Here is a 21,725-nt window from a genome sequence, read left to right on the forward strand (position 1 = left end):
ATAGGAAACACAAAGAAACACTAAGTTTTGAGTTGAGGGCTGTCCTAGGAAGGAATCTTAGATTTCCAGTCACCATCGCAGTGATGTCTCTAATATTCACTCCTGCTGTGTGAAGCTTCAGAACAAGTCGTCTTGCTGGAGCTTACAGTCCCATGGGAAGAATGCATGGAGGAGGCCGGTGAGAGGAAGAAGATGAGCTATGAGTAACTGGGGGAGCAGTACTGCTTGAAATACTGGAGGACAAGGTGTGTGTCCATCAAAGTAGCCTCAGAAGCTTTGCAAGATAGTAGCTATATAGGGCCTACTGTGTGTTGGGTATCGCAGGCAGCCAGAAGAGGTAAGCTATGAAAATTGTTACTGAGGCTGCAGCAAAGGTCTCTAGATGTCTGTGGGTCATGAGATGTCAGTCATGGGTTCAAGGTAGCGCTACCTGGATGCAGGCTGGGGTCTGAACAACCGTGGTTGGGTTGTCATGGCAAAGATGCCAAAAGACTCAAAACATCCAGTGACTCCAGGTTACATCACTGTATGTCCAGGTGCTTCGCAAGATGCATGATACGAATAAAATACTCTAAGTATAAACACAAAGGAGAGAAAGAACAGGACAAATAAACATAAAGAAGAATGAGAAAGGCACATAAATCCCATGTAAGAAGTACAGTTCTAGAAGGTACTTGCAGTCTGTATCTTTATTCAGCAATGAAGAAACCTGCAAACACATTAAAAAAGAAAAGTAAATCTTTTAGATTCTTTTGGTTATTAGCATCATGACATGACTTGTGATTTATGATTATTCAGATTCAAAGAAGAAAATGCATAGATTCAAGTGAGTCACAGAGAATTTTTCGTGATGTATCTTTACTAAACACCCTTAATAAATAGATTACTCCATAAAGCACATAAAGAATATATTAAAAGTGTATGTGCTTGTTAGGGTGTCAGTGAGTGTACCAAGAAAATGATCCAACCATAGTTTTATTTACGCAAAATAACCATATATCATGGAAAGTATTTCCATATTGTAATGGCTTAGAAAACACTTGGCTTTGTTGACTTCACCAGGAATGGTGGAAAGCATCCAGAAAGGGTCACAGTGCAATCTGTGTCTTCAGACTGTGGCCAGGCAGGAACCTGTCTCTTGGGACTCTTTTCAATGAGACACTCCGAGGGACTCAGCAGGCGTTGCTTTAAAATATAGGAGTGGAATTGCGCTTGATTCTATGCAGCAGCATTTATCCTTATGGATGCTGTGTGCTTCTGAAAAGAGATCACTTGTCTGTGGAACTTCTCTGTACAGCTCATGCTATACAAGGAGTGATGCTCTGTTCCTCTTCTTTGTGGTTAGGCAGTGGGACGATGGGGGGCTCCTAACACATGAGCTCAGGACCCTCGCTCAGATAGCAATGGTAGCAATGCTTATGTCTGTGATTTTATTATAATTATTCAGCATCATTTAGGAGCCAAGGAAACTTGTAGTGTTAGATACCCAATGATTTAAGATGCATATTTTTACTCTGTCAGTTTCGGCTGAGTACTTGATTATGGAGCAGGAGGAGGGATTCAGTCCAGGGACCTTTGGATTACAAGGCAATGGGCCATAAACATCGTGCTGCCCCCTGCTTGCCTCCCTGTTTTCGCTTCTTCCGCCCTGCCCTTCGACTGCACTTTGAGCACCAGCTCAAAAGCGAACTACAAGCTTCACGGAAAGAAAGTGCACAAATTTTGTGCCAGTACCGCCTGCACTGCCTATGGGTTTATTTGTTTCAACACTGCCCCCAAGTGGGGGGGACCTTGTCAGCCCTCACGTCATCCTTTGAACTCTCACTTTTATTTCTGCACCTTTTGGGAGCGCACAGATTCTGCCTGTGGTGTTATTTGATAAAATAATAACATTTTATCCAGGAGGATATGCAGTATTTACAGATTTAGCAGACACTTTTCTCCAAAGCAACTTCCAATGAACTCTATGCAGTGTTACTAGCCCACACACCTTATTCACCAAGGTAACTTACACTGCTAGATACACTACTTACACTGGGTCACTCATCCACACACCAGTGGAGCACACTTTCTCTGTCACTCACACACTATGGGGGAACCTGAACAGCACATCTTTGGACTGTGGGAGGAAACCAGAGCACCCAGAGGAAACCCATGCAGACAGGGGGAGAACATGCAAACTCCACACAGACTGAGCGGGGATCAAACCCACATCCTTGCACACCACCCAGGACTTGCTGTGTTGCTGCGCCACCCAATAAAACGGAAGACTTTTGTGTCTGGGTTCAATTAGACCATAAATTATATTTGTGTTTTATGATTGTTCCTGCGCATAATTTATTAATGCACATTAATGTATACATATATGGGGTAATCAAGGTACTTTTCTGTTAAATGAAATGTTTACAAACACAGTGACATAAGCCTGCAAAGAAGAAGTTCTGCGAATTGTAGTTGCCATGGATTTAAGTTGAAAGTGAAGAACGACACGAATGTCCTATTAACCTGTATTAAGAGAGAGTTGACCTACATAATCACATGAACATATTTACTGAGTGTGTCACATTTGTTCATCTACTTTTCTGACTTTGTATTTCTCCTTTGTACTCATAATACACATTTCGTACCACAGGTTATAAAGAGGGATGCTTAGTGGGGAAACAGTCACAAAACACGAATTAAGCTAAACATAGATGGCGTTTTCTTCTAATTAAAAAAATAAACAAACAAACAAAGGTGCGTAGATTTTTTTTTTTTTTAAATAAAAACACTTTCTAGAGCTGTGTGTTCACTTCAGTGGACTCCTCTGTAGGTGTGATGCCATGCAGGTTGACGCCAGGCATTATGAAATATACAACAGGACTGGGGCGCTGTTGACAGTTCTGTCAGAAGCCATCAGCAAATGTGACAGGACCAAAATCTTGACCTGTTCCAGTGACATGCGTGCCTTTAATTGGTAGATACAGGTTCTGCAGACACTCAGGGCCAAGAGACGGAAGGGAGTAAATCATTTAGCAGGTGCAGAATGGTGAGTCGCTGCCACTTCTCCGAGCTCGGCGCGCTGTCCTTCGGTCTCAAGAAGCCATCAGATGGTGGTGAAAATGTCAAGCGACTCCATCCAGCACATCTTCCTCTCAATTCCCAAGGTGTAAGACAGTGATTTTTTCTTCCCCCCTTACTGCCCTTCCCCTTCCTTTAAAAAAGTGGATGTTTTATTGTTTTTCCTGCTTTTCATCAGGGCTAGGTTGCCATGACAACAAAGTGGAATGTCTTGCTGTATTTCACCTTTGCTGTCTCACCTCACATGGCGCTCGATCCCTCGAGGCATCGCTGAGGATGCAGCCCCCACGCAGATGCCTCGCTCCATTGGGTCCGAGCGGCTGACCTTGGAAGCTCTGCCCCCCCCGAAGCCACCAAACTCAAGGGAGCGCGGCTTTTGCGGATTCGGCCTGACCGGCATCCCACATCTTGTGTCCCACATGTCTGCTGCCACGGTGGCGCTCAGGTGAAACTGACGTAGCCCTGCACTGAAAGCAAAAGGCTGTCCTCAGAAGTTCCACGGGAAATCATCATGTCGCCATCCAGGTGTCTAAAGTACCTGCTCACTTTGTGAACTGCCATCACCAGCTACTTCCGCAAATGTAAAAACTAGCTTGTAAGCTCAGAATATAGTGCATATAAAACTGGCTTCATGACTGAAATTAACCTGTGACATTAGTATGATGGAAAACTTTGCAGAGACATGTTAATTTAAAAGCAGAAGAAGGTGTGCTACAGCAGTTCCAGCATAAACATTTTCAGGCAGACTGTAAAACACTTGGTGTGAAGTGTTTAAATTATCATTTCTATACACATCCTATCTCTATATATTTCCTTAGGAGACATTGTAATAATCTTAAATGTAACAATGGATATTTACCAGCCTGATTCCTGTAAATCAAGGGCAGGACAGCAGAGAAGTTACTGCTTCTTTCAGCAAGAAAACCCCTTAACAACAGGTATATTTCACCTGCTGTCTGACATAAAGAGGCAACGTATAAAACACTAACAAAATAAAACTCAAATAACACACACCCACAAGGCAGCTCCTTGGCCAGATCTTATATGGAGAACTGTCAGCGGAGTCGAGGTCTGCTGATAGGAAATCACTCGTGCTTCTTACGTTTCCTTTATTAGTATTAATTGCCATTCTCTTTCGATATGTATGTGTTCGCATATTGCTAGAGTACGACCGCAAATCAGCTACACAATTATCCAGCCATTGCCTTGATGTTCAAATGACAATATTAACAAAAACCTTGCATACAACTTAAGGGCAAGGTTTTCCTTGGAATACATTTGTGTCAGTTTTGATGTGAGAAGGAAATAGATTATGCATTATCTGGCGCCTTTAGGCACACTGGTTCCTGTTAGAATTCATTAAGTTGGATAGCCCCCGTGGACTGGCTGTGTTTCATATGTTGGCATCAAGCCAGCGTATCTGACAGGTCATTATTGCGTATCACGCTGTGACGAACGGACTGTGAGGCCAGCCGATGCCCGCTCTGCTGGCCCCGGTAGAGGGAGGACCAGCGCTGCAGAATAATGGCCTGATTTCCACCCTCAAAGACTGAGAAGAAAAGGAAGCAGTGCCCCCTTTCTGATGTGTCAAGGGCCTCGCCGATAAGAGACCGCAGCCCTTCAGCAGCATTTCAGCACCTGCCCCCAGAATACAAATACCTCTACTTCAAGTGCAGATCCAGTCCAGGTCCAACACGCTGTCTTTTGAGCTTTACTCAATCCCTCTGTTAATGATTTCATTTAGGAAACTAGGTTAAGGCATTATGATACCGGATTGCTGCGTTGCGGTCAGAAACCTGGGTGTCGATTTCGTACAAGTCAACCTGCGTTGTTTTTTGTCTCTCCTCGATTTAGCGTCAACCACCGAAACAGTCCTGTGCGGGGGATTATATGTCGAAAGTTGACTCTGTATGCGAAAAAAAAGACAGCGATTGCATTGTTCACAATTAATTTGACCATTGGTTGCAATTGATGAAAAGCATACAACTTGTCGAGAAAGTTCTGCTTATATAGTCGTAGAGAGCGATATCTGTCTTCTACCACACGCTTTGTGCTTTTAAAATGCTAGTAAAAATAATCACTGGATGAAAATGCACTGGATAAAATGAGAATGATCACTGGATAAAATGGCTTGTGCTTGGGACCATACAACACAACTTTTAAAAAATCATACTTGTGGTCCAAAGTGCAAACTTTGACTGAATGTACTAGCATATAAAAGAAAATCAGTCACATCAGGCTTGTCAAGTGGTTCTTAAATATTAAAAGCCCCAAAGAGAAATCTCAGGTTTTTTGCTCTGTGGATAAATAAATGTCTCTTCTCCATTAGCAGGTACCTTCAGAATCACGTTCAAAAACCTAGTCAGTACCATCTCCTCCTTTTCTCCTTTGTATCATTCAATGTTTGCTGACAAATACAGTGGCCTTCTATTATACCTGGTTCATTTTTATTAATGACTCCACATTTTGTCAGTTTGCCGGTATCAGTCCTGTTTCTATTTAGATTTTCCTAAATTACGTAATGAACAGTATCCAACTGTTATTCTTCTGTATTGGAAATTAAACAACTGTATGAATACTGTCACAGATACAGTATATTGTCACTCTTTCTGCACATGAAGGGTAGATCTGTACATACTGTTTATGAAGTGTATCCTACTTCTTTCAGTACACAACTTCTGTTAGACAAATTGAAATGTGGAAAGAAGTTTACTCACCATCATTAACTGATTGCCCAGCTCAGGGGTCACAGTGGTTCAGAGCCTATCCCAGAGGGACAGGGCATTTGGCTAATCAGGGTAAACCCTGTATGGGATGCCATTCCACAGTAGGGTAACTGATATCGGCAAATAAAGAGGATGAGAAACTATATGTTGTGAGCTTCCATACAGGGATTAGCAAAGTACTTACCCTGTCATATATTTCTCCTCATCATGTTTCATTACATTCTCTTCACTGATGCTCTTCTGCAAAGCAACTTACAAGTATTTACCAGTTCATACAGCTGTGAAATGTTACTGCAGCAATTTCCGAATAAGCACCTTGCTCAAGGGTACCATAGCCAGAGGTGGGGATTAAACCTACAACCTTTGGGTCCAGAGGCAGCAGCACTAACCAGCCGTCCCACCTTGTGGCAAAACTTAAGCACAGCAATTAGCACAAAAATAGTTCATTTTCAACAACTATACGCAGTGCTTACATGTGAGAAAAGGGCTATATAAGCTGTCATGAAAAAGCATTTGCCACCTTACTGATTTCTTTTGTTTTTGCAATTTTTTTTTTTTTTCTGGTCTTCAGCCTAAATCAAATATTAGATGAAGGGCACCTGAGTGACCAAATAGTGTGTTTTTACATATCTCATTTATTTAACAAGAATATTTATTTAGCTGACAATGGGTGGAAAAGTAATTACACTTAAAAACTGGTAGAACCACATTTAGAAGAGATGGCTGCAACCAAATGCTTCCTGTAATTCCATATCAGCCTTTATATTGGTGAGGAGGCATTTAATCACGTTTGTAATAGTAGGGTATCAGGAAGAGGTCAAATACTTTTTCACTACACTATAAATGTGACCCATTACAAATTCCCATCCCCCCATATTTCCTGAAGGTCATCCTTCGCCATTCATGGCCAATATCTCTTCTGTAGTATCGTTCAGTGATGTTAACTTAGTCATTATTACATTCTTATTTTTCCAGTGACTCTTTAACTTGTGTCTTGACTGATTGCATTGTCCTCCCTTACCAATGTTATACCAAGAAATAGCAGGCACAAGTCTTAGAATTTATTGACTGTGCCCTGTTATATGGGTTGCAGCTGAAAAGCAATTTTCAATAAATTTACAATAAATATTAGCAATTACAAAAATGTTCATGGCAGAGTGGCTGTGGCCTGGAACTTCTCCCAGAAGCATACAGCACAGGACAGGGTATACATGTACACACACACAAACAAACAAACTGCCTGATATCTTATAGCTGACTACATATACCCTGCTGATTTCCCAGTTGAAAAATGTGAAGATCTCATTTTACTGCATCAGGATGTCAATTACCAACCAAGTTCAACCAATCCAACCACTCTTTTGGTAGTACTTCATTGAGACTTTTCTCCAAAATATCTAAAAGAATCCAAACTGATCCGATGTAGAAGCCATATCTGCAACACTTTCAACAGCTCTGATTTTTGAAGAAGACAGACAACTACATTTAATGTTGGTCAGCAAAGTTTCCTTAGGCATGGATGCAGTTTTAAATTACTCCCACCAAAATTTCTCTGAATGTACAGACAAATTGCATTTTATTCAATTCCTGCAGTGATTTGAGTATTTCAAGACCTTCTAAGAACGGAAATGTAACCACAGAGTTCCAGAATTTTCTCCCAAATGATCTGTCTCCTTCATCATACTCTAGTCTCCTACTTCTTCGTACCAAGATGACCTAGGATTTGGTAAGTAAAGAGGAATTTCCGTGTAGTGTCCTGAATGATAGTTACAGTTCCATCACATTCTGAGTAACAGACTGAGTCACACAGAGCTACACATGGGACCAGAACATGAACGAGGGGAGGGTTGCTGTTTCACAGTGCTGACAGTAACAACTGAAACAGAGCCCTCCAATGGTCTATAGGGTTACTGAAGGGGGCAACCACTCTGGGTATTTCAGCAAACCATCAGCCATTTGTTACTGAGAATGCTTGTCACAATGTGTACTCTATGATTTGCCCAGACCATCATTGCCATGTATGCAGTAAGTATGCAGTAACATAAGAGCCACTGCTCACACAGGATCAGAAAAGAGGAGGAGAAGCAACAGAGACAGGTTCAAACTTTCGTAAACTGGTGACCCTACTTGGATCAAATATGCTTGGGATGAATGATTTAGCAGTACAATGTCACTTCAGTATGAATTTAATTCATTTTGACACTTTCATAAAACATGCAAGATTTGGTTGCATTAAATATTTAGAAATAGGACTGCTGTTGCCTGCTTTGTATTGAGAGGGCTTCTTCATGAATTCTCAGGGAAAATAAAGAAATTCAGTGACACAATTGACAGCAATAAGTTATACCTGTCAACATTATGATCGGCATTATGTTTCAAATGTGTGACGAAAACTTCTTTAAAGTGAAGACTGGAATCAGGGTAGCTGTGTACAGGTAGTGTGCCACTCTGTGGAGATCAGCTAAGCAATGAGCTAAACAAGTTCTACTGTGTATTTGAGAGGTCAATGGTTAAACTGAGCCCCACCCCACCCAGCAAACCTAACCCCCAGTCCACATTTTATCTTCAACAGCCAGTCACACACATTCTCCAGGCCTTATCCATAGCTGTTACCTCTACTCCACTGATAATCAATGAGCAAGATGTTAACCAGAAAATCATAAAAGCTCCTCGCCCACATTCTCTCCCTCCATCCTTACTGAAACACTCAACCGTCATTGGTTTTCACAGTCACTTTCAAGCAGTCACTGGATACCTGTTCAGCTCTTGCCTCCTTCAACGTATCTACTACAGTAGCTATCCCCAAGAAGTCAAAGATCTCTGCTTTTAATGGCTGCAGACTAGTCACAGAAAACTTTTGAGTGACTTTTTCTCATTTATCACAGAGCCATCACTGACTCTCTGCTCCCCGCAATATGCCTACTGCCTACGGAGTTAATAGATCTGTGGATGACACAGTCAGTATTGGTTTCCATTTTTTCAACACCTGGACTGCACCGGTGACTTGCATCATGTAAGGGTCTCCTTTGTGGATTTCATCTCTGCATTTAACGCTATTATTCCAGAGATTTCGATGACCAAATTCCCCCCACCCTACGACTGGGTCCTGGGTGCATTTGCAGGTAGATAAGCAGCTTCCTCGGAGAAAGGAAACAGCAAATGAAGCTGGACAAGCTTGTCAGACACACTGGCCCGTAGTGCTAGAGTGCCAGACTAGACTGTCTTTCTCTATACCAGCTACACCTCCAAGGAGCCATCTATAGAGTTTGCGGACAACACAAAATTGGTTGGTCTCAGAGTGATAAGACTGCTTACAGACTGGAAATAAAGCAGTTGGTTTCTTCAAGCAGGCATAACAATATACAACTTAATGATCAGGAGAAGCCACCTTCCCACTCACTACATTGATGTCTATGGTTTAACAATCAGCATGGTGGAGTACTAGAAGAAAGAATTCACTTTCTGAGACAGTAAAAAAAAAAATTCAACTTGCCTCAAGCCATGTAGATCCAGTTCTATACTGTCATCACTGAACCCATTCTCAGCTCCTCTATAACACCTGAGGATGGATTCAGTTACAAGCATTACCAGTGCAATCAGGAATGAAACACAGCATAAAAGTAAATTTTTTCCTCAAGCAGTGTCCATTATCAACTACTAAAGTGCATGTCAGAATCAATTACAACACTAAAATGGAGGTTTAGTTTTTATTGCTAATATTGAGCTTCTATAATAACTATGTATAATTAAGGACACAGCTCAGCACTCTGCCTTTTATATATTGTGCAATATACATGTGCCTGTGCTATATATTATGTAAGTTGTTGTATATTATGTAATATTTAACTTTGAATCAGCTTTGGTATGTGGACTTCTCTCAGCAACGGTATGTACTGTAGGTATACACATGAATTCAAAAGACAAAGCTCAGGTGTTCATCAGCCACGACCTCCCACTGCATCCAATGACGACTGGAACATAGCAAGATGTCAAGAATAAAACATAAAAGTCCAGGAGATTACTTTTATGCTTCTCTACTTTTATTTTAATTTGTCTTACAGCTTTGAGTCAGCATGAATAGCAACAAATGGATCCTCTTCCACGTTGCTGATACTGAAGTGGACTTTCCCATCGCTGCTAACAGTGATTTGTTTCCCTGTACAACTGTTTCCCTCTTTCTGACCAGAGATGACGTCGCAGTAGGTGCCACCGGGCATGCCAGTATCGAGAGTCACATCCAAATTCCTGTGAAATTCAAGAATAAACCATAAGGTCACCATACCCGGTCATCTATTCTTGCTGTACTTTTGTACTGAAGGTACAGCTGGTTTCCTAATCTGTCCAAAGAAGTGTCTTTGTCCTCACCAGTCATCATTGTTGAAGACAACGAATCCACGGTTACCACGTCCAAAAGCGACCTGATTGTTTCCATTGTCCCACCAGTTAGAGAAGGGCTGTCCATTGACAACATTCCGGAAGATAACCATGTTTCTGGCAGGGAGAATTAAATGTTTGAAAAAATCTGTTCTGCAAGTAAATTTGCATTATGTTGTGATCGTGGTGTTGTTTTTGTTGAGAGAAAATTACCCACCTGATTTGGCGCCAGCGGTGTTCACACACCCAGTCGTCTCCACATGTAGTGTCAGGGTTGATAGAGACAGGCTTAGTGGTACCATCAGAATAGCTTGGTGGCCCAATCCAGTCATTCTGATCCTAAAACACAAGTGGAATATTCCTGTCAGCATATCAATGTCGGGAGTGAACAGAATTATTGTTCATGTAAACATGAGTATTATGTAGTGACTCACCGCACCATTCACAATGTTCCTGTTCCAACGATAACTGGACATTACTCTAGTCAAGCCATAGGGGTGAGCTAGCATAAAGCCAATGGCTATTTTGTACAATCTGGGGACAACACAACAAAAAATAATCAATACAGTAGTACTGAACACATTTATTCCCCTATGGACTTCTTTCTCTCTTTCTCAGGTCCTCTTCTCCACCCAAAGAATACCCAAAGTGGAATACCTAGAATCCCAGAAGGTGATAATGGAGGCGCCGCCAGCTCCATGGCCCCTCTGGTTGTCATGGTTGTCCACAAACACCAGAGCTCTGTCAGAGGGCACAAGGGCCCAGCCCTCTCCCCAATTACTGAAACAGAAATCAAGTAGGCTTCTCTACTCCATGTCTCACACTTTATGAATACACAGCACACTTTCTGAAGCACTTGTCCCAAACGGGGTCGCGGGGAACCGGAGCCTACCCAGCAACACAGGCCGTAAGGCTGGAGGGGAACACGCCCAGGACAGGATGCCAGTCCACCGCAAGGCACCCCAAGCAGGACTTGAACCCCAGACCCACCAGAAAGGAGGACCCAGTCCAACCCACTGCGTCACCGCACCCCCATGAATATGCAATACATCACAGCTAAGATTTATAAAGTTGAACTGCTGTTGTAATACTCATCTTGATACTGTGTATTTAATACAACAAAAACATGTATTTTAATATGCTGGTGTACAGAATAAACATGTATACAAATATTTAAATATCCTTCTAAATATTACAATTTTGGTACTTCAGATATTCTAAAGACTCAAAAGAAATGTTTTTATTTGAAAAACTGAACATTTTTGCTGCACCCTCAAAATTTTTTTGTTTGTCTGTGATTGATAGTATGTTGTAATTTTTTGGAGATACTTTACTGTAATTCAGGTCTCACCTTAGGTAGGACATTTTCTCTCCATTCCACCTGCGGATGACTGTGCCAAGTTTGGCTCCATATTTGAACTCAGTAACACGGCCCAAACCAAAGTACTCACTTGCTGTGATTGGTTCTCCACCAAGGTCGATAACCTAGAATACCAGAATATGAAAAGATTAATCTCAGTGGACTGTCGACATTTGATATCTTGGGAGGAGAATATATCATACCTCTTGGAAGATGAGGGGCTTCGCACCACCCTGGAACCATCTGGTGTTGAGAGTGTTAAGCCTGCTATAAACAACATCCAAGTCGCCTGGCCACATGTGCTTAGAGGCATCCACCCGGAAACCAGCAAATCCTATGTCGATCAGCTTGTTCAAGTAGTCCGCCAGTTTCCCACGGACATAATCTTTCTCAAGGGCTAGGTCCAGGAGGCCAACCAAGCGACAATCACGCACCTGTTGGTTCACAAATGCTCATAAACATGAGAAAATGTGTTTATGAGCCACATTAGGTTGTAGACTGGAAACTGAAATCTTTTTAGTTTTTATTTTAAATTGTTCTTTATTAAGAGATTGTTCAGATTTTACTTAGGTTCTAAAATTGCTCATAATGTAAATTAAAACAAAGTCGAGCACCTGGTAGATGTCTTGGTAGTTCTCAATGTTTCCACTGCCCGTACTGCATTTTCCGTCATTGAAGTCCAGGTTGGAGTATGGCACGGTGGGGAAGTCCAGCCGGGTGGCACTGAAGTAAGACCCACAGGAAGAGTGCCTACCCTCTCCTCCGCCTGCTCCGCACATGTGATTGATAACCACGTCCGCATACACGTTCACCTGCGGTGGGTGAGTGGACAGGAACCTTTTACACACTATGTAAATGAGTAGAGAGTGTGCATGTGTCAGCTCAGTGCACCAAAAAGGGCTTCAATTCAGACTCTTAAAACTGAACTCTGAGGACACTTTACCCCAACATTATTGCACCGCTCCACCATGTTTATCAGTTCAGCCTCTGTTCCAGAACGGGAGCACAAGTTGTATCCAATTGGCTGATACCTCTGATACCATGGACGCCAGGGATAGTCCAGAACGATGTGTTCATTGGGCGGAGAGATCTGCCAGAATACAAAAACAATAATAAAAAAAGCTTGGTTTCATTAGATACATCAATAAATACACACACACATTGTCTGAATTGCTTGTCCCATACAGGGTCGCGGGGAGCCGGAGCCTAACCCGGCAACACAGGGTGTAAGGCTGGAGGGGGAGGGGACACACCCAGGACGGGATGCCAGTCCATCACAACGCACCCCAAGTGGGAACCGAACCGAACCCCAGACCCAGCGGAGAACAGGACCCACTCCAACCCACTGTGTCACTGCGGCCCCCCCATTAATAAATATTTGGATTATATATGGTAAGGTTGTTTTGTTTACATATACCAGGCAATGCAGCAACTCAAATGTTGTGGAACAATCCAATTTATATTCATTTACATTTATTCATTTAACAGACACTTTTCTCCAATGTGAAATACAGTAATTATTAACTAGAATTTATCTGAAACCATTATCCCAGGTCATGTGCAATGCTAGAAACACTGCACTGAACACGGGGACTGAGCAGAGACTGAACCCATATCCTATGACACCATCCAGGTGGTGTGAGAGACCAGTGCTACTCGCTATTCACCCCATGGTGTATTGTTATTTAGCAACACTACATCTAAATTTGGAAACTGCATGGCATTAATCATAAAAAATGTTTTCTGATGTCAGCAGTCTAATATATGAAATTCTAACTTGTAACATACAAGAAAATATTGAGAACTAGGCTTCCCTGTTGTCCAGCAATAAATCAAACCACTAAATTTAATTCAACAAGCTATCTCAAAGACAAATTGAAAATGTAAACTTAAATGAATTTTTGGCACGCAGTAAGAAAAGAAATTTAGAGTAAATATAAGTGAGGGTACACACATCTACAAGAGAAAAGAAACACAAATGTCAATTTAAAAATGACCCACAATGTGAAAGGAAAGATTCCTTAGTTAACTGACCCAAGTTTTACTAAGCAAGTTGCACTCACCTGAACTCCACCAAACCCATTAGGGGCCAAATAACGCTCACATTCCAGCGCTATGTCTTCCCATCTCCACTCGAACAGGTGGACGATGGACGTGCGGCCGTTCTTAAAGTGAGGGTCGTACTGAGCCGAGCTCAGTCCAAGGATGGCTGCAAGAACCAGGAGCTGCATTCTCATCTGGTGCAGAGAGAACAGGTAAAGCATAGAACGCACGGCCCTTTCTTTTATACAGTTCACTCTGTGCTGGAGTCCAGTGAAACTGTCCATATGTGTGTTGCTATGTTGATAAATCGTTATCTCTCTGAGAGCAGATGGTAACAGGTGTGCAGTCACATTTCATTCACATCAAATGACACTACTTTTAAATGGATATTTATAAAGATGTGGTCCAATGCGGTTTTCATGTATTATGTAAGTACTTCCTTTTCTTGGTTCACATCCAATGTTTTTCAAAACCAGTACACACACACACGCGCACGACATGCATTCAACAACCGTTCTTTAACACAAGTGGTGGGCAAGCTTTGAATTCTTGCAACTGAAATTGAGCCATTATATATGGGAAAAAAGACAAACGCTGCTCTATAATTTCAGCTTACACCATGCCTCTGACCTGCTATGCAGAAGATTTTAGTCAAAGAAATATGAAAGTACTGCATCTTACACTTTTGAAAAGCTGAATAATTAACAGGAGCAATTTGGGTTAAGTACCTAGCTCAAGGGTACTGAAGGAATTACTTTCCTAAGCAAATGAACCTGCAGTCTTCACAGTCATTTACCGCTGTGTTACTTGACAATATGTAGAGTCCCACATTTCCAGCCACAGAGAGAGTAGAGTCTGGCTGTATGTACTGCACCTAGCAGCCTTGGCAGCATTACTCATTTATACATACCTTCATTTTTGGTTTCAGCATGGTGAACTACAGCAACACACACACACATACACCCTAACCCAGCAACAGAGGGCGTAAGGCCGGAGGGGGAGGGGAAACACCCAGGACGGGACGCCAGTCCATCACAAGGCACCCGAAGCAGGACTTGAACCCCAGACCCACCAGAGAGCAGGACCCGGTCCAACCCACTGCACCACCACACCTCCTGCAACCCAGACTCCTACTATAATTGCACCATTTCTCACATTCCCCTTTGTATGAATGAGTAAATAATTGTAAGTAGTTTAACACCGTAAGGTACTTTGGAGAAAAGCATCGGTTAAATGAATAAACGTAAATGTGTGAATGCATGAATGAAGAAAAATGTTTTCGCTTTGGTTTTTTTAGACCGTGCCAGCACTACTAACAGCTATGGGTACTGTAGACTTGAAACACCACAACACATGTCATACAACAACGAATGTGAAGAGCTTTCCCTTTCAGTTACATAACATTCATTGAGCTGACACTCTTCTCTAAAGCAACAAACAATGTTAATCTATTTATAATTACATATCTATTTACACAGGCAGGGAATTTTACTGGAGCAACTTAGGGCAATTACCCTGTTTAAGAAGAACAGAATCGGAGATGAGATTTGAAGCTGCGACATTGTGGTCTAAAGGTTACAGCTGAAACCACTGCGCTACCAACTGAACATAAATTATGCTAGTTACTGTTCACTTTCACTAACCACAGCATTCATTCGTAGTACTTCGACATGTAAAATTAAAATGTGTTCATTGGCCTTATTACAGAACTCACATTGGAAAAAAAAAAAAAAAAAAAGTGTTTGTGTAACACTCCTTGGCATTCACACAAATTATTCAGATTACACCGGAAGCCTTCAGAGGCTGTGTTGACTTAACCTAGAGATGTCTCTTGTTTCTGGTACATTTCTCCTGAAATGCCCTTCCTCTGTGTGTGTGTGTGTTTCAGCACAAAAATATGTTGAATTTCTTAGTTTACAAGCTTTAAAATCACTGAAAACCCGCATACATTGTATTTATGGATCATAATTTGGCCCTTGGGGTGTGTGGTGGTGCAGTGGGTTGGACTGGGCCCTGTTCTGTGGTGGGCCTGGGGTTTGAGTCCTCCTTGAGGTGTCTTGTGATGGACTGGTGTCCTGTCCTGGGTGTGTCCCTTCCCCTCTCCAGCCCTTTGCCCTGTGTTGCTGGGTTAGGCTCTGGCTTCCTGCGACCCTGTATGGGACAAGCAGTTGTGTGTGTGTGTGTGTGTGTGTGTGTGTGTGTGTGTGTGCGCGCGCGTGCATTTAGCCCTTGTTCACTTACGCTCCGTTTTAAACTTGCATTATTCTAGTAAAGGGGGGCACGGTGGCGCAGTGGGTTGGACCGCAGTCATGCTCTCCGGTGGGTCTGGGGTTTGAGTCCCACTTGGGGTACCTTGCGACGGACTGGCGTTCCCGTCCTGGATGTGTCCCCTCCGGCCTTACGCCCTGTGTTGCCGGGTAGGCTCTGGTTCCCCGCAACCCCATATGGGACAAGCGGTTCTGAAAATGTGTGTGGGTGTGTGTGTATTCTAGTAAAATTCCCCAAGTAGTAACATATTGTTACACAACCATTAAGTCAAGCCGATTCATTTTGTGTGCAAACATCTAAAGAATTAATTTAAAGACATCTGAAAATTATCGAGAAGATTGGTGGTCTTCGTAGCTCGGGTTGTTGATTGAGGTGTTCAGCAGTTCGCCGAGCTTGGCATTTAGATTGCAAACGTTTCATCACCAGTCGAGGTGACATCATCAGTGCACAAATTGTGTGGAGTGTGTTGGACTTCTTTCTTTATATATAGTTTGAGTGTGGGAGTTTTCTGGAGGTTTGACGTGATTGGCCGGTTTGTGGTGACTTTCGGCCTTGGCAATTGTTTTGGTCTCTGATTGGTCGGTTGTCTTGACCTAAATCGGTTTAAAAAAAACCGGTTTAAAACCGGTTAGGAACCGGTTTGATACTAGCTTGATCCTAATTGGTCCTTGCGTCGCATCGGTTCATAGATGGGATCCAGATCGACGTGTTTGTTTATAGAGTTGCTTGAAGAGTACCAGGCCTCAAGGAACTCTCTTGAGTGTCTTGTATATGCCTGGGATAGGATTTCTGTATTTTCAACATCAAACACGTGCCCTTCTTGATCTTGGTGCATGGATATCTGCGACAATCGATCATGTCTCTTGATGGCCAGCCTGTGCTCATGAAGTCGAGTTGATAATTTTCTGCCAGTTTGGCCGACATAGTACTTGTTGCAGTTTGTGCAGTTGATTTTGTAAATAACCTTCATTCTATCTTCGTTCTTAAGTTTTTCTTTTGGTCTTGAAATAATCCTTCGTAACGTGGCCGTTGGCTTGTGTGCTACTGTGATTCCATGCGGCCGAATTAACCTGGCTGTCAATTGATGTCACCTCGACTGGTGATGAAACGTTTGCAATCTAAATGCCAAGCTCGGCGAACTGCTGAACACCTCACATCTGAAAATATGAGTAAATGATCTTAAAATGTAGCCTTGCTTTTTCTTTGGGAACAAAATAATGGCAAACTCACAAAATTAAACTACTGTTTATATTTACAATTAATGGTTACGTTAGGTTTCAAAATCGTTATTAGAATCTGTTGTCAAAGTTGATGTTCTAGTTGAATTTTAAACTTTAAGATCCAAATTTTAGTGAAAGAGAAAAAAACTAAACATGAAACCAAGTGTACACTAAGCATGGTGAGAGGGTTATAATATTCACAGCTGGTGGTTTTTTTTCATATCCGAAATAAATTAGTTGCAAAGTAAAGAAATTCTACAATTCATGAGCAATCAAAAATGTGATAGACTGGAAAATTACAAATTAGTATTCTGAGTAGCTCTTTAAACATGACTCGGTGGTGCTGTTTGTTTTCAATTCAACTCAATAAATACTTTCATTGTCCCCAGGGGGAAATTTGCTTTGCACACAAGTAAAAACAAAGCGCATTCTCAGAGGAAAAATAAAAAATAGAATCACTGAACTCTTTAAATCATGCAAACTTTCATCATTTATTCATTTTCAGTGGCCACTTGTCCAATGCAGGATGACAGAGGCCCTCATCCTGTTCTGGACACATAACACACACAATAGGGTGCACCCTGAACAGGGCACAGGTCAGTCACAATGAAATCGCATACACTCCTCTACTCACACACTCTAAGGGCAATTTAGAATCACCAGTTCATCTGAAATACAGTTGCACTGCGGAAGGAAACCCAACATGAACACGGGCAGAACATGCATATTCTTCACTGAGCCAGAATTTGAACCCATGTCTAAATTTCACAACACAGGAGCTTTGAGCCACAAGATCAACCTGATATTCCACCATGTGATCTATGCACATACTTAGTCCTCATAAAACATTATGTAAATTAAGAATCCCAGTGAAAAAGGTCCAGTTTTACTGAGTAGTTCATCATGACAGCAATGAGCCCGTTCCCTAAAATATATGTAAGCTCTTGGTGCTAAATACCACTATTATTATCCTTTATCCACGTACAGCTTTGTCCAAAGCAACTTACAGTGACTTAACCATTTATACAGCAGGGCACTCTTATTTTACTAATTCAGGGCAAGTACCTAGATCAAGGACAATACAGGTGGGACTGAAACCAAAAACCTTCAGATTACAAGACAGTTCTAATTACTACACTACTTGCTTCTTACCTGCTTATTCATTTTAGTATCCTACATTGAAACCACACTATTAACAAAAAACTGACTATAAAACCTTTGTAAAATAATGTCAGTCTCACAGTTATTAAGAGTGCTATTGCTCAGCGCACCTTTGAATTCACCTGAATTTATCACTCGGCAGTAATTCAAGGGGTACTTATAACAACAAGTAATAACTTGCTTCCCTGTGAACACAGGTGGTTTTAGGTGTATGCCTACCATTATTCTGGTTTTACATTTCTTAACTGACACTTTCCACCACAACAACTTACAATTATTTATCCATTTATTCAGCTGGGGAATTTTTACCAGAGCAGTTATTTTCTAGGGTATGTAGCTTGCTCAAGGGTACTACAGCTGGTGTGAGACTCAACCCTATGGCCTTCAGATCCAAAGGCAGGCCAGACATTGTTTTCAAAATAATTTATTAAAAAAGCATGGTCACTACTCGCCTATAGAACAGAAGATAACACACAGCTGTAGGTAAACACACTGTACAGTGTTTGCTTCGTCTGCTCTTTTTTACTGTTGTATTTATTACTCCTTGAAATCTCTCAGTCAGAGAAAACTCACTTGGTGTTAAGAGTGTCTGAGTTGGAGTGATGAAAACCCCAGCCAGGTTAAGCAGGATACACCCTGGATGGGGTGGGATAGGATCACGGCAGTGCACTAGTGTACACACACACACACAGAAAGGGCATTTCAGAAGAAAGAATGTACCAGAAACAAGTGTCTTTGGACTGTGGGACAACACACACACAGAGACACACACACACACACACTTTGGACCCAAGATCTTAGGTTCAATCCCTGCCTCCCTGTAGTATCCTTGAGGAAGGTACTTACCCTAAAATTACCCCAGGTGTATAAATTTAAAATGGGTAAATAACTGTAACATCAACACTGTAAGTTGCTTTGGAGAAATGTGTCAGCTAGTAAATGAAGTAAAATGGGGCCAAACATTTATTAATTTAGCTGATGCTTTTCTCCAAAGCAACTTACAATGTTAAGGTCACGATTATTACATGCTTACAACCACTTATCCCTTTACACAGCTGGGTAATTTTTTTTTTTTCCCCCCCTCACTGGAGCAATTCCAGGGTAAGTACCTTGCTTAAGGGTACTACAGACAGAGGGGGATCGAACCTGCAACCTTTGGTTCTAAAGGCAGTAGCTCTCTATGCTCCCAGCACAACACATCATGCCATGTGAGACGGTCAAAAGCCGGAATAACTGTCTAGTTCATTAATTCACCAGCGGCGTCGCCGGTGCAGCAGCGTCAACGACCCGCCATTCGCCACCATCCAGCTTCGAGCCAATTTCTATTTTTTTGCAGGACAAAAACCTTATTTTCGATCCGTGCATGGGTGATTAAACACACCAGATTTTACAAACAAACAAAGCAGCGGTTAATGTAGAACTGATACTGAAACTAGCAAAAGTGCGACTTATCCGAATTACTGCGGGTTAGGGTTGCCGCGGCCCGGCCGGGTGCGCGCGCACAGCAGCAGGGCAGGGGAGCTTATTTATTAAACGCTGCTACGGAAAATACAGCCAAACTAAACCTGTGATTAACAATAACATTTCGTGCTGTACGAACCATTTTCACATGGAAAACTAATGGATTTCCTGCCGAGAGTATAATTTTCTACAAATGCGTTTATAAAAACGGTAGTAAACTGTAAGCCCGAGCCTTCCGCGCGCCGCACGTGAAACTGGCGGCTCGTTTGTTTGCTCTCGCGGGCGGAAGTGGAGCGGTTGGCGGTGGTCGCGGCGCGTGACGTATAAATAAACCGCTGAAGGGATGAGTCTGTCGTGTCGGAAGGATACAGTGCACTTCGCTGCTGCCAAAAAAACTGAAGGAGCCCCAGCTCCTTGCCCCTCCTTCGCTTATGTGGGCTGTGTTCCCTGCGGCTGAGCAGTACTGTTGTGGGGGGACGTGTGCGCTGTACTCACAGTGTACAAATTGTAGTGTAACGTGTGCTGTTACTCTCTTCCGTGTGATACACACACACACATTTTCAGAACCCCTTAACTTGTCCTATATGGGGACCGGAGCCTACCCGGCAACACAGGGGCCAGAGGGGGAGGGCATAGCATAAATACAGCCTTTCTCTTTCACATTGTTTTTCCTTTATTAATTCCAATTAAAAAGAAAAACAGTAATACACAGCTCAACATTTGTAAATAAAACAACCACAATACCGACACTTAACTCAATATACTCAAGTAATAAAACATGATCAGCAAAATTCAACAAACAATGAAAATCAAGCATTATACACCGGCTAAAACAACAGATACCAATCATGACCACCTCGCTTTACCACGCTCACCATCTGACAGCCAATAACTCCACACATCGCACATTCAGAAACACAAGTACACAGGGTCACTCCTCCAAAAAATAAAAGCCATCAGACTCTTCTCTTTAACATTGATCCACAATCCGTCACTGGGTCCACTCCTCAACTAAACGGCGTGAACAGGTACCTCATCCCAGTACTGACACACAGTGTCCTGCCCATGGTTGATTAGCTAGTTATATCAGCCAATACTTCATATCCAAATCACAACTCTTTATAGCCCAGTACATCACTAGGACACTATGTTGTTCCCTGCTAAGACATGTCCCTAAAACAGTTCCAGGAACGAGCCCATGTCCTGCTTTGTCCCTAGGAGAGCCTCCGGTGTCAAGTAAGGGAGTCCCAGGAACCGTACACATGTGTCTGGAACGGGAAGAGCCTCAGTGCGAGATATACAACATAGCTAGCAAGGAAAGTTTAAAAATTCATTGGACTGCTGTTCATAAATTCATTCAAAAGATGGACTTCCAGGTTGATTGGATGAAGAAGTTAAATATAATAGGTTTAATAAAAAGGAAAGCTTTGTCTGATCTTGCATTTAATTTGCATATAATTGGTAGCTATCGCATCTAGTTTCAACTAGGCAGCTAGTTTGGAAGTGGTGCTAACAATGCAGGCTGAGGTATCTCAGATTTATTTGGCATCGGCACACTCACTAATCTAGATGCTGGAGACTGAAATAGATTGTCTTTGTTTCATTTAAAGATAGCTTTCCTTAGAAAATCATGTGATATTTGCAGCAACACCATAATTATGTGCCATAAAGCTGTATCATCAAAAACAGCTCGGAATGTTTCCGTAGCTACGCTGCATAGCACATCATGTTTACTGAAATTTAACAGAATGCTGACATCACTCACATTTTTTCTTTTTTATGCATTCCCCGAGTTCAGCATATAATTGATAATTGATGTAGAAGCAAATAAATTTTTGAGTTTTGGATTCCAATGCAATGTGTCTAACCACTACACTACCTCCTTACCAAGCTCTTGTAAGTATGTGCTGAATGCACCATGCTGTGTTTAGATCAGCATGTGTTTGTATGCTCCTATAGCTGAGCTCAAACACAGATCCAAGATCGTGTTTTGATAAGTTGGGCACAAAACTGATAAAAAAATTTCCTTAAACTGCAGAGGGTTAGGTCAGA

The 21,725-nt window shown here is 42.0% G+C and overlaps 1 protein-coding gene across 1 annotated transcript; it reads right to left on the reverse strand.

The window, feature by feature from the left end:
- Positions 1-9,824: 9,824 nt before the first annotated feature.
- Positions 9,825-19,940, reverse strand: amy2a (amylase alpha 2A). The gene is made up of 11 exons (XM_018753275.1): positions 19,813-19,940; positions 13,584-13,757; positions 12,464-12,610; positions 12,135-12,332; positions 11,724-11,954; positions 11,512-11,645; positions 10,818-10,940; positions 10,595-10,694; positions 10,378-10,499; positions 10,152-10,277; positions 9,825-10,031 (listed from the first exon to the last, which is right to left on the reverse strand). The coding sequence occupies exons 1-11, from the start codon at positions 19,813-19,815 to the stop codon at positions 9,842-9,844; spliced, it is 1,548 nt and encodes a 515-aa protein (XP_018608791.1). The 5' UTR covers positions 19,816-19,940; the 3' UTR covers positions 9,825-9,841.
- Positions 19,941-21,725: the final 1,785 nt, after the last annotated feature.

This window comes from Scleropages formosus, chromosome 3, assembly GCF_900964775.1.
Source record: "Scleropages formosus chromosome 3, fSclFor1.1, whole genome shotgun sequence".
In the NCBI taxonomy this organism is placed as follows: Eukaryota; Metazoa; Chordata; class Actinopteri; order Osteoglossiformes; family Osteoglossidae; genus Scleropages; species Scleropages formosus.

What these genes read in the sequence shown, in the direction of transcription:
- amy2a (XM_018753275.1), bottom strand. An exon ending in GGAACATTGTGAATGGTGCG is followed by an intron (nt 10,500 to 10,594) that starts GTGAGTCACTAC and finishes CTTGTGTTTTAG; the next exon opens with GATCAGAATGACTGGATTGG. An exon ending in CACCGCTGGCGCCAAATCAG is followed by an intron (nt 10,278 to 10,377) that starts GTGGGTAATTTT and finishes TCTCCCTGCCAG; the next exon opens with AAACATGGTTATCTTCCGGA.